Source organism: Rattus rattus, chromosome 2 (assembly GCF_011064425.1).
Source record: "Rattus rattus isolate New Zealand chromosome 2, Rrattus_CSIRO_v1, whole genome shotgun sequence".
Classification (NCBI taxonomy): domain Eukaryota; kingdom Metazoa; phylum Chordata; class Mammalia; order Rodentia; family Muridae; genus Rattus; species Rattus rattus.
In genome coordinates, this window is record NC_046155.1 from 213292680 (window position 1) to 213306177 (window position 13498).

Sequence of the window (13498 nt, forward strand, 5' to 3'; positions counted from 1 at the left end):
AAGGTCCTAGTTTCTTTGGAGATGCTGGAAGATTGTAATGATGCTTTGCTGGGGCAGACAGGTGAAAGTATGTTTTGCTGAAGCAGACCTGGGTGAAAGTATGTTTTGCTACTAGCAAACACATGAAAGGATGTTCAGGAGAATAATGTTTAGAAGAAATATAAGTATGACCCCAAAGACAGTGAGAGTTCAAGCATTGGTTTACTTTGCTCCAGCTCGCTCGTCTTCACTGAGGACATGAACGAATTAAGTCACCTTCCATTGCATTGCTGAGATTTGCTTGTGGTGACGTCATAAAAAGAAACTCGCCAAAGAACTTCTTGTAAGGTTCCTGTATCTTCTTCCAGCTTCCGTCGACTCAGGCCAGTTGTCCAGCCTCATGGTTTCAATTGGATTGAACCGCCCTTGCTGGTTTGTGTGTGGTGTCTGCCAAGTGGACTGGACTGCACCTGCCGATTCATGTTTGATGTTTGCTAGTGGACTCGACCAAGAAAACTGAAGGTTGGAATTGCCACAAAGAACTATTTCTAATCAGGTCCACCTCCGCCCATATCCTATTAACTTTCCTTTTTTACTACTTCTGGTGGGTGGTGGACTATCGAGGAGGTTAAACCCTTACTAAAATAGGGTGAGAAAAATAGAGGCCTACATATATTGGTAGCTCTAAATAGCCACAGTGGAGTTAAAAAAAAAGAGCAGACACATGAAGTTGGGATGGGAAAGTGGAGTGCGTTGGAAAGAACTGGTGGTGGATTTGATTAAACACATTATAGGCATTCATGAAACAATAAAAACATATGCCCTAAGCATAATAGTTAATTCATTTGTTTAGATACCAAGGATGGTTATACTCCCGACTTTGCCTTCTAATTGATTAGATTCATCCATTCAGAGCCCTTCTGGATAAATGCTGTCCTTCCCTTCCACTTCTGTTTATCACAGCTTACACACCATCTCCTTGTATGCCTTTATGTTTTCTTTCTTGCCTTCTCTTCTCCAGGCATGTTGTAAGGGAAGACTTTGGGGCAGAGGGTTCGGTGTGTATCCCTTGCTTCCCTGAATTGTACATGTAATGTCTTTCTGTTCATCAGTGCTCAATCCCTACCCTGGTTCCTCTCCACTCCTCGAAATACCTTTCTAACTAAGCTCCCACAGTATTTGGGGCTCAAAGCCTTCTATCATGTCATCCCAGCTGGCATTTATGTAGGTTATGAAAGAGCTGGCCCACTCTACCTGACATTTCCCACAATCACCTTGTACCTTCACAGTATTGTATTTGATGCATATCGTTCTCTCTCATTCCTTTAAATTTCTCACAATGTTTTATGTAACTAAATGTGACAATATTTTTACAAATCTTTTTTGACCCTCCTAGCCAATATAAATTACATATTAAGTATAGGAACAGATAAACTAGATATTTTTCATATTATAAGTTTGATGCAGCCAGTAATTATTCATGAGTGTGTTACCAACAGCAGCTAGATTTGATCAACATTTAAATGTTAGATCTGTGTACTCTCTGAGCCTAAGAGCAAATTATTTAATAACACGCAGCTGAGTTTTCAGTTTACACGTGCCCTTACCAAACACTTCAACGTGTAATTTTAATATATGACTCCGCATTTTGATTGCTTCCTATAGTGTTTAAGCCACAAACAACACTCTGTAGTCACACAAGCCAACTTTCTTGTAATGAAGAGTCTGGAATGTGCTTATTCCAGCTGGCTATCTCAGCCACTATCCAGCCATACGCACGCTGTTCCAATTCTACTAACCATGAATTCTCCATCAGATGTTAACTCTTTCTTTACTTTATAGGCTCCTGTTTCTAAAAGGTACCCCGCCCCTGCTTCTACTGAGTGGTACTCATACAACAAACATCAGAATCTCGACGAAGGTGCAGAGAAGCTGTCCCTATCCACTTCTATGACTGCTGTGATAATTCAGTGAACAAAGTGGTTTGCGTCTTTGCCTGTGTGTATCTCCAAGTAGATTCGGGTTATTAAAACCACCAGTTGTTGTTTTACATCATTGTTTCTTAGACTTCCGGTTGTATCTGAGTGATTGGAGAATTTGTTTTGTTTTGTCTGTTTCTCTTGATAGGGCTGTGACAGGCATCCAGTATTGTTTGGAATGTATCCTTCTGCTTCTACCCCACAAGTACAGAAATTACAGGTGTGTGCCACCACTCCCAGATTTAGAGAATATTTTTAAAAACAAGGTTACTAGCTGACTACCTTAAAAAATAACTATCCATTTCACCTGGATCTTAATATCATTTTAATAGTAGATCCAGTACAATGGATGCTTAAAGCCATATCATTATTGAACTCACTGTGTACAATGCACAAAGCCAGTGTTTTCAAATCTGTGTGGCTAGTAAGCGAATCCAAGGAGTCTTAGGATATGGGTCACCAGGTAACATCCTATAAGAGCCTATACAGATTCTTCAGGGGAGCCCAAAGACCATGGATATATGGATATACTCTGTTTAATGAATTCTCAGTTGACTTTTTTTACAGTGTGTGTGTGTGTGTGTGTGTGTGTGTGTGTGTGTGTGTGTGTGTTTCTGTATGTGTGTATACTCATGGAAATGTGCATGCAAAGGTCAAAGAACATAGAGTCAGTCTTCTCCTTCTACCACAAAAGCTCTAGGAATTAAACTCAGTTTATCAGGCTTGGGTATAGGGCTCTTCCCATGGAGCGATCTCAAATGGCCCCAGGTGACAATTTTTAAAGGCTAGTCTAGCATCAATCTTAGTAGAGCTGCCAACTTAAATTACACATAATTTATTTGTAAGAATTTACACAATTCACCTCTTTTATCCAGCAAGCATTTAAATAAGTCTTTAGTTAAGCATAGCATCTGAGATAAAAATATGAGAATGAAGTCTTGGAACTCCAGGGGTAACTGCATAGGCTCCAAGCCTCTCCCACAGTGCCTGAGAAGTATAGTTCTTGGTTTTATTCACCACTAACGTGAGGAACAGCTGAAATTCCCATTCAGTGTGCTGCTATAACACCTCTCAAAATAATTTCCAAATATCGAGTATGATTTCCACACAGGGAATTTTAATTTCTTAAACCGTTGCCATGAAGTGGAAAGAGAACTCTGTGTAAGTTGCTGCACTGGGGTGTCTCAGGCTGAGTGCGTCATGCCACAGCCGAGATAGCACAGCCTTAGCATTTCCTGCCTTTCCAGACAGCACTTTCTCTTGACTATTGCTAGTTTGTTAGTGGTCCCAGATTGGTTAAGATTAGTCACATGACTTAGAGTGAAAGTCCTCTTCTTCAGCTTTCTACCACTATGACAAGGCTAAATGCCAGGACAGAGAACATCTTCTCCAATTTTCTCTTATTTGATTGTCTTTAGACTTAAAGAAAAACAGGTCAAATAAGAGAGCAAAAACTAAAATGTGTGGTTATTTAGTTTTCTGTCAGTGATACTCAACAAACATTTTAGAGATCTTGTGCAATGCTTGAACGAGTATTGAGTTATTGAGAAATTCTACATTAGCAGAGCTGTGGGTTTCCTGAAGCATTCAGATCCTCTAAGAAGCCAACAGCCAGATGTAGGGTTATAGATGGAGAGGAAGATGTTTAAATACCAAACACAATTGTGTCCACTAAATACAGTCTCAGAGAATATAAGTATTAACTATGTTATGATCAAGGAAGAGACTGAAAACAGTAAGAGAAAGAAACATGGAAGGGAGGGGAAGAAGGAGAGTGTAAGAGAGGGAAGGATGCTATTTTTATTTTAAGCTCAGCAGCACTCTGGGAAATAGTGACTGGTCTCTGTGAGGAAAAGGAGGGAAAATAATCCAGACTCATCAGTCACATTTGTACCTTTGAAAATGTCTTGTCCATAAAGTCATTGCACAGAAGAAGAGAAGGAAGGTCCCCTAGCTCTAGTCTCTCTGGTTTCTCCTAAGCTCAGCTTCCTCACAAGCAGAAGGCACTGTACTAGTTGCTGGCAACCGGGTCTCTGCACTCAACATGTGGAGTAGGTAGGTGAATCTCAAAACTGTATGACACTGGGGTTGAGCCATCCTTTGTGTAACTTCCATTATAATGACTCATTGTAGACTGTGGAATGGATTAATCCCAGGTGGATTTCTAGGTGATAACTTGTCATTGATATGAGATTCCATGTTTCTCAGGGATGAGCTTCTTCCATGCAACTTTTTTTTTTAATACAAACCTTCTACAGTCTGACTGCGTCTAAGTGGTCATTGACTCAGTGGGAGATGGTCATTAAGGATACATGGACACATGGAAAGACAGATAGACAGAAGACAGACAGACACACGCAAAACAGAGACACATACACTGTTCTGTTTCTTAGAAGCCTTTACAGAGTCATAGTCTCGCCTTTGTAAACGTATGTCAACTTCATTATTCTAGACACATTCAACCTGCTTCTCATTCCAAGAGAGTAATGAGTGGATCCCTAGCTCTCACCTCCAAGATGGTCATATTCTTTTGGTTGGCAGCAGACAAGCGATCAGCATCTTTAGTTTTCTTGGTGGCTTCTCTCAATAGATCCCATGCATCATCAAGCTTGTTCTGGTACTCTGCCAGTTTCTCACGGAGATCCTTTTCCATTTCTTCATTCTGGGCTCTGGGTTCTCCAAACAGCTTGTTTACTCTCTTCAGAAGGCCTTCTGCTGCCCTGCAAATACCCCCAGCCCGAGAGAACAAAATGATATCATTGCTCATCTGAAGTCTTTCCTTATGTTAAACTAAGTTACAAGGGGATGCTAACATTAAAAAGTTAAAAATACATGCAAACACACCAACAGATTCACAGTGATTGTCAAGGGGAACTGATACTGAACTGTGGCAGAAATTTTTATTAAAATTGAAAAAACTTGCTCAGTTTATTAGTAAGCTTACATTTTTAATTGTTTAGGAGTCTTGCCACATGGTCACATTGTGACTGACAAAAGAAAAAAATTATGTTTTACTGCACCTGCAAAAGCAAACAGACCAAAATGGCAGCTGTCCCATCACAATGAGAAACTTTCTTTGACTGTATAGGATTGTTGACATGCTTGCTTAGTAATTGCAGATAGAACTCTCATGTTTTTGCCATCTTCACCTAATGCCATAATTTTGATCTTCTCTACCTTTTCTTACAACGCAGCAGTCTGAAAATTCCTTGACTTAACTTACCAGAATTTTCTAAAATGGTAAATAATGATGACCTTGAAAAGTGTGACATTATGTCATTTATTAACGTAGATGGTTATGTCCTTTTCCTTTTTCTGTCCTTCATCCTCCTAGTCCTCCTCCTATTCCCCTTCTCCCTTTCCTCTTTTTTTTCTACTACTCCCTCCCTCTTGACTTGCCTCCATTTCTCCTCCTCCTCCTCCTCCTCCTCCTCCTCCTCCTCCTCCTCCTCCTCCTCCTCCTCCTCCTCCTTTCCAATGAGACAGGGTTTCATATATACTAGGATGGCCTTGGACTTGTTCTATGGCCACGATGATCCTGAATTTTGGATCTTCCTGCCTTTATCTTAAAAGTTCTAGGATTGTAGTAGTGCCATCCTGTCTACTTTCCATAGTGCTGGGAATCAAAATCAGACATGTTAAGCAAGTTCCCACTAATAAGCAAGTCACAGCTCCAGCCTTATTGATAGTTCAAACATTTCTAACACCAGCAATTGACAAAGCAAGCCCATCAGCCTAGTTATAAAAAGTAACACTGCAAAGTTCAGTTATTTTATATACAAGCAAACATGGTTTTAAAGCAAAGTATGTAGGGCTAACTGAAGACATGAAGAATAAGTAGCACATATTCCCAGATAAGAAAACTGTGCCCTGCTCACCTGTAGGAGAGAAACTTAGTACGGCTGTTCATTTGCCAAATTAATAGCCCCCCCCAGAATGTCAACTTACACCAGCTCATCCTCAGCAACTTCCTTCTGTGTCTGAAGATCTTTACTTCTAAGTTCTTTCAGCATCCGGTCAATCTCCTTCTGAAGCTCTTGTAAGTTTCTCTCTGCTGTCCTGTCTTGACTTCCTAAGGTCTCATTTAGTTTTATAGCTTTTTCATTTACAGCTGTGAGGGGCGGGAGGTAAGGAAAATTTTGTAAATTAAGTAATAAGCATATTATATGCAAAACTGGCATTCAACACTTGGTCTTTCCATCATCCCCAGGGTCTTGCTGAGAACCAGTGGCAGGTACCAGGCCAGGCAGCGAGGAAAGAAAAAGTGACATAGTTCTCCAGGCTAAACTCCTTTTGAGAATATAGTAGTTTAGGTATTGTGTGTAATGGAGGGCATATAAACAATGAACAGACTCAAACTCTCTTCAGGTAAGAGGTAAAAGTAGGAGATGTATGGTTCAACACTATGTTGCTAAACACGTAAGATCTTTCACATTGTTGACCAGTTATATCTACCAGCTTTAGAATCCTGAGGATAGAAATACTCTGGGCTGTGAGCTTACATGGACCTGTCTGTGCACTTCTCCAGCCTTGTCACCGTCAAGTTTTAAAGAAGGAAAGGTTCATTGGTCTAGGGGAATAGATTAGGCTCGAAAGATGCCTTCAGTAGTAAAGCCCATCCCAGGAGTCTGTGTTTACAATGACGTAAACAGGGTTTGGAGCTGTGCTCTTTGGAATATTAGGATTCTCCAGGTGCTCAGAGTACTCTACAAATGATGTCTGCTCTGCCAGGAAACTGCATGATAGGTTGGCGTTCTGTGCACGATTTCATCTGGAAAAAGAATTCTCTGTCAAATAAAAGTTTAAAAACTTGGTGAATTGAAACAGTTACATGGCGCTATCATTCATTTTAGCCTTGCGCTCTCTGAAGAGTGTTCTATGGGACATTAATTTGGTGAGTTGAAGGGAGATATTTTCTCAAGCTCTGTGTCTGTGGAATGTATATTTCTACAATATTCCACATGAAAATCTTCAGAGTGAAGAGTCTGGCCTGCCCAAGAGCTCTTTCCTAACATTTAAAGGTACATCTGAAGACCTGTTTAAAGTGTAATAGATCATGAACTTTCCTTATTAGAGAGATTATTCAGATTTTCACTTGGCAGAGCTCCGTCAGGCACACACAGAAGCCGGGATGGGCTTTGAGTAGGTGGCTCTGAAATCTTGAACTCCATCCAGAGGCAGCAGGAGCAGCTTGGAGGTTTTTAAAAGAAATGCAGATTCCTAGGCTCCACTACAGGTTACCTGAGACAAAACTTCTGGGAGCAGGGACCTACATCCTGGTGTTGGACCAAATCCTTCAGAGGCTTCTAATGCTTGCTCGGTAGAAAGAACTCTGAAGAGTGGGAGAAACTGAGGCTGTCTCATCTGTTCTTTCCAAACCATACCTTCTCCTTATAAACGTGTTCAGGAACGGTGCTACAGCCAATAGCTTCCTGAACATCACAGCTAAAGACAGGATGTTTATTTTCCTTCCAAAATCATGATGCAAAATTTAATTCTTACAGGATGGTAGGTAAAGATGGGGTCTCTGGGACCTTATGGTATCTTCTCTATCTGTTCTCAAAGATAAATCTCTGCAGAGAAAATGAGCAGAGAAGAATGAGGAAACCCAGACCTCAGCTGCATCCTCTGGAATGCACGTTACTTCTCTTCAACCGAGGTGACATGCGAAGAACTACGGAAATTAATGGGGCATGGGAAAATCATAAAACAAGCAAGAAAATGGTGCTGCATTAAGAAAGAGAACACCATTTTTATATAAGCAGGTCAAGGGTCAGAGGTCAGTGGTAGAACATTGCCCAGCATACACTTAATTCCCAGCACTAAGAAGAAAGTTGAGTAGACCAGGTTTGATCTTTCTACTGCTTATATTGTATAGGTGGGATGAGATTGTAAACTAAAGATTAACGGGTTATTAAATCCTTATTCCAAAATATATAGTGTCCCTTTCAATATCTTTCCTGCAGGGTTGAAAATAATTGTAAAACATATTGCATGCATTGACTCTACTTATTCCAATGTAGCTTGAGAAGAGGGTTTTATGCTAACTAAAACTTTCTGAAGACAAGATAAAAGTCAACTTAAAGGGAATGAAGAGGAAAATGAAAATGAGGAAAGTATTTCTAGATAGAAAGGTATACCATATTGTTTGTTCTGAAATACTACAAGTCTACTTAAAATCATGGCAGCTGCTGGTGCATAGCAGAGAATAGATGGGGCCTTCTTAAGAGAAGTGGTCAGCACCCTTAAAACAACAGCTCACTGGGGGGAGGGAATATACTTTCCATATTAAATCTGAAAAACCCTTTTATGAGTTAAGTTTATCAGGAACAAAATTTGTTCACCTGTCCTGAGAAACAGCCAAAGAAGATGACTAATATTAAGTCCTGCAATAAGCTAGGACATAAATAGTAATGGGGTTGAGCTCTGTCCCTCACTAATTCTAACCCAGGAAATAAAGTGTCGTTCACTCATGGTCAGATGGAGAGTCAGGGCATAGTAGATATAAAATTACAGTTGACATACAAGTATACTGCGGTTGAATAGAAGTTGATTATCCATGAAGAGGTCATGACACATGATGGAAGGCACTATGTGAGATGAACAAGCCATCTATCTAAACAACAGACAGATGCCAGGGAGAACCACTCATTTTCCATAGCAACTTAGTGCCACTAACAAAATACAAAAGTGCTCCTGATTACCTCTATCAGCGAGGTATAGGTAAAGGAATAAGAAGGGTGGCTGTGTAGCATAATATAGTTAATATTTAGGCAATTCCTTTTCCTCCTTGCTTTCCTTCTCATCTCCTTTTCCCCTCACTCCTCTTCCCCAAACCATTAAGCCTTCTGCAGTACATCTTGTAGAACGTCTTAACTAGAATCTAGCATATTTCCGGTACACTGTATGTAAATTTGAAATTTTATGTAATTGTAGACATTCTACTAATTCTACCAAACAGTGTCTGCTGGCAGAAATGGACCCAACTATCCCAGAGGACACCATACATGAGGAAGAAGATGGTACACCAGCACCACAGATGTATGCAGATCATCTGACCAAAGCATAACGGAGAGAATGAGCGATCTTTCTGCTGATTGGCAAGGCTTCGCCAGGCCTACAGACCCGCAGATCTGGTTGGGGATCATCTTTACGTTACTCCTCATGGTGACTTAGTGCCACTGACCAAACTGTAAGATGATACCCAGGAAAACAAACAAATGAAAAAAGCCTATGCTGATCAAACTACAAAGCCGTATCTATGTCTCTCTGTAGGTAGAGGGGGTAGGAGGTGAAAAAAGGAAGCTGTGGTGAAGCTGATGTCCACTAAGCCATATTAGCAGTTATGTTTGTGAACACACACACACACACACACACACACACACACACACACTTGTATTTTATTTTATTTGTATGTGCATGTGTCTTGAGTGTTTTATATGCATACCTCATGTATGCAGATGCTTTTCTGAGCTGCCTGATGTCAATGCTCAGAATCAAATCTGAGTCTTCTACCAGAAGGGCAAGTATTCTTGACCCACAGATTGAGGCTGAACTGATTTTAAAACGAGTCTCCAGAAGACTGTCGGGTGTTGAGACTTCAGACAGAAGATGGGGAAAGTTACCACGGGAGATCCACCTGGAGGAACGTGGCTCTCTGTCATACACTTGGTATTTGGGGATATTTTCAAATAGCATCAGTGGAAAAACAACGCCAGGGAGCACACCACAGTTTCATGGACCAGAGTATGCAGCACCGTGAGATTAACTGAGATGCTTTTCTGGGGGAAGTAACTTGTACTGTCACAAAAAGGACAGCCTCCTCAGAAAATGCTGCTGCTCCACACAATGGGTAGTCAGCCATTTCCGATGAGGAAGCACCAGTTAAAATCTACTGTGAGCTTGAGCTCATATTATCAAAGGTCCACAGCACTGTAGCACAGTAAAGATGATTACGTTTACCCACCTTTAAAGATGTTTAGAAACACAAGAAAGCCACCTTTTGAACCTTCTGAACATGCATGCGTATTTAACGTTTATTTCAAGAGACTGGAGAACTAAGGGCTTCTTCGTCTGGGTGTTTGCCCAGAGAAGTGACTTTCACTTCAGTTCTCAGCCACATTGGGGGATGCCAAGAACTAATTCCTAGGGAACTGTGGACTAAATGCCAGGGAGCCTCTGGTGAACGTGGGTCGCCAAATCCCAAGCACCAGATGTTCTCCTGCAACTCGTACCAAGTACTTGAAAAACCATTTCGAGAAATGAAAGATCGGCATCCGTGTACCAAATAGAATGGTGAAAGTCACTTTTAAAAAGAAAAGACGAGCAAATTTTCACTAGCTCTGATCACAAAAAGAGCGAAGCATAAGTTTTCAATGAATTATTTAAACAGCCTAGAATTCATTCCTATTCTGCACCCATAATCTTTATTTCATCAACTATCACTGCTCACTTGGTGCTACAGGCTGTAGATTTCAGCTAATCATGACCCTGAATAGCTCAACAAAATGCTTTTTTATACCTATGACTTGAATTTAAAAATAATACCTCCTTATAGGGGCTATTCAAAGCCCCTGCAATTCCTTCTTTTAATTTTTCTGTAAGAGGAAAAGTAAAAGTTAAAAATGTGATATTTTTTAAATACCTTCAGCGTGCTGGACAAGCCCTTTAATGAATTCTTCCAAGGACTGTGCTCTGCTGTTGGTCCTCTCAGCGTCTTGTCCCGTTTGCTCACCATCTGCTGTCACTTTGGTTGCCTAATGATCCAAATTTAGGAAAAGCATAATTAATAGAGATGATGAAATTAGAGCTAGATAAGCTCCCTCTGGCTACATTTTTCTTTCAGATTTTACTTTGAGCCCAATGCAATCGATGAATTATTGATCAGATGTCCTGGCAATGACACCCTGTGCTCAAGTATACAATTAAACTTTACGACTGTTTCCATTTAATGGAAATCAGAGAGCCATATTTGGTCCTATTAAAGTCCCTTTTATAGGTTGCGACACAGAAGTGTTAAAACACGGTCGTTCTGAAGTATATCTTCAAGGTTCCAATGCTCAAGTCTTTAATGGAATCCTTAGCCTCCACATGTTCCTGTTTTGTCTGAATTGTATTTTATGAAACCTTGTGGAATGCAGCAGTGACCTGTTGAGAGAGGAACCGGCCATCTGTCTCCATAAGCTTGATCTTATAGATTCAGTTTTGATCAATACATTAATTAAGAAGCACAGGGGGCAGAGAGTACTTAGCTCTTCAGTAGTAAATTCTGTTTTGTAACACTCCAAAGATGCCCGTAAAACATTAAGGCAGAATTAATACTTGCTTTCCCGTATGACATCATCAGAAGACTCACACGCCATGGTCAGAAATGGAACCAGAAGGCCCCAAACATCTCTGCCTTCCAGTGTGTAGCCTTAAACATACTCATTTGTGTTCACGTTGGACATTCCTTGGATGCAATGGGATGGATTTGCCTTCAAGGCAGACATAACATGGTCAAATACAAACAGTGTGGATGATGTTAAATATTTCTTAATAAAAAAGATACAAGGTTTCCATCACAATAACATGGGCTTAAGTGCAGTTTCTTGATGTCATAGGACTTCTCTTTTGTTCAAAGAGGCTGGTAATCTAGTTACTGACAGTGAATCAAAGAATCAAAAGGTGCATTTGTGTGCTATTCCACGATAATCAGGTTTGCAGAGTTTAACATTCTAGAGCAGTGGTCCTCAACCTGTGGGTCACGGCCACTTTGGGGGTAGGCCAAACGATCATTTTGGGGGGTCAAATGATTTTTTTTCACAGGGGTTGGGTAAGATCATATATTTACATTGAGATTCATAACAGTAGCAAAATTACAGTTAGAAAGTAGCAAAAAAATAATAATTTTATGTTTGGAGAGGTCACCACAGGATGAGGAACTGTATTAAAGGGTTGCAGCATTGAGAAGGTTGAGAACCACTGCACAGTCTTATGTCAGAATGTTTTCATTCTAGGAAGAACCAGAGAATTAATTTTTTTTATATAAATATACAAGTGGATTTTAAATAACAAGTGTTCGTTTGGCCAGCACATAACAGGACGGGAGATGTGACAGGAATTGATCTGCCTTTTATCTCTATGCTGGGGAGGGAGGAAGCCCCCCATTGCAGGAGGGGCATAAATGGTTAAATTCAAGGTGGAACCTGAATTCCAACTATTGTTACACAGTCTTTAAATTTGCAAGTATGAACATCACAAGGATGAGAAGGGAAGACCCCATTGGACCATTTAAAACTCCAGTTTGAAGCTGGCAGCAATGACTCTGAGAATACTAATCAACACACTTGATGCTCTGACATTCTTCTGAAATATTAATAATAGGACTATTTTTCCTTTAGATTTTTGACAATTCTTTTCAGAAGTAAACTATGCACATAATTTCCAAGTATCTCAATTACCTGCTTCCATGGTAATTGTTACAAATGTGTCCCCGGTGATTTATTTCAAATCAGCGTTCTCTAGCTATTTATAGTCATGGCTTAGATGGGTCAAATAATTTTACACATACATACACCCACATACACACACACTTCAAAGTTACTTTTTTTTATTGCTAACTAAGCTAGACTATTCAAGATATTGACAGTCTGAAATATCTTAGAAGTTTTTGTAGTGTAAACGGTGTCCTGATTCTGCCTGCCCTCCATGACCCCTTCTATGTTAACATGTCACAGAACACCATAATGGAATTGGCCTACAATATGGTCATCTTCCAATATCTTATGAATAAGTATATCCACCAGTACCTGTATATCTTAATACACAGAAATATATACTTTTTCACTTAAAGTTTAGTTTTTGCCTTGCCAGTATCTTTTCTATATTACCAATATAGTTGCACCATTAGGTGCACTAATTCTTAAGAATTTAATATATCTTCTCCTTTAAAACATTTATCGGTATGCTCTCTCCTATATTTGGATGGCCAAGAACATATCCATTGTATTTCTCTCCTGAGTTATTGCATTTATTGAGTATTGTGCAAGCAACTTAATTAACAAATACTTCAGGTTCACGTCTTGTCAGCACTCTAGTGTCATCTTGGGTAAGAAACATGTTTACAAAGGTAATGGCTAATAAAAACTCCCTGGCTCCCCTTGGGTATGTCACATAAGCCATGTATTCCCCTTCTTTGAATTCTCTTGTTTCTTATTGTCTCTATCCAGATGAGCTCATCAGGTAACATTCAAAGACTTTTTGTTTATTCATCCAGTCCCTTTCCAGTTTTCTTCTAAGCCTGGCTGTGGACAGGGCTCTTACCTAGGTTTGCACATTCACTGCAGACAAGTGCTTCCTCCATTGCACAGAATGTTTTAGAACCACACTATAGAGAATAGATAACCGACGTACCCACTTCGTGACTTCCCCTCTTCCCCAAAACATAAGCACCATGAGAGCAAGTTGTGGCCTGCCGTATTCATCTTTCGGCATCTCTCTCGGTATGGTGCCTATCTTAAAATAGTTCGTGCATCTAGTTAACTAGGTCACTAAACAAT

The 13498-nt window shown here is 40.1% G+C and overlaps 1 protein-coding gene across 1 annotated transcript in view; it reads right to left on the reverse strand.

Annotated features, from left to right (window-relative positions):
• Positions 1–13498, reverse strand: part of Lama2 (laminin subunit alpha 2) — a 470233-nt gene that overhangs the window by 135981 nt on the left and 320754 nt on the right. Inside the window, exons 36-38 of the mRNA XM_032895270.1 lie at positions 10603–10714; positions 5907–6069; positions 4468–4678 (exon numbers count right to left, since the gene is read on the reverse strand). Of these exons, the coding sequence (XP_032751161.1) occupies positions 4468–4678; positions 5907–6069; positions 10603–10714 (486 nt within the window). The remainder of the gene's footprint in view (positions 1–4467; positions 4679–5906; positions 6070–10602; positions 10715–13498) is intronic.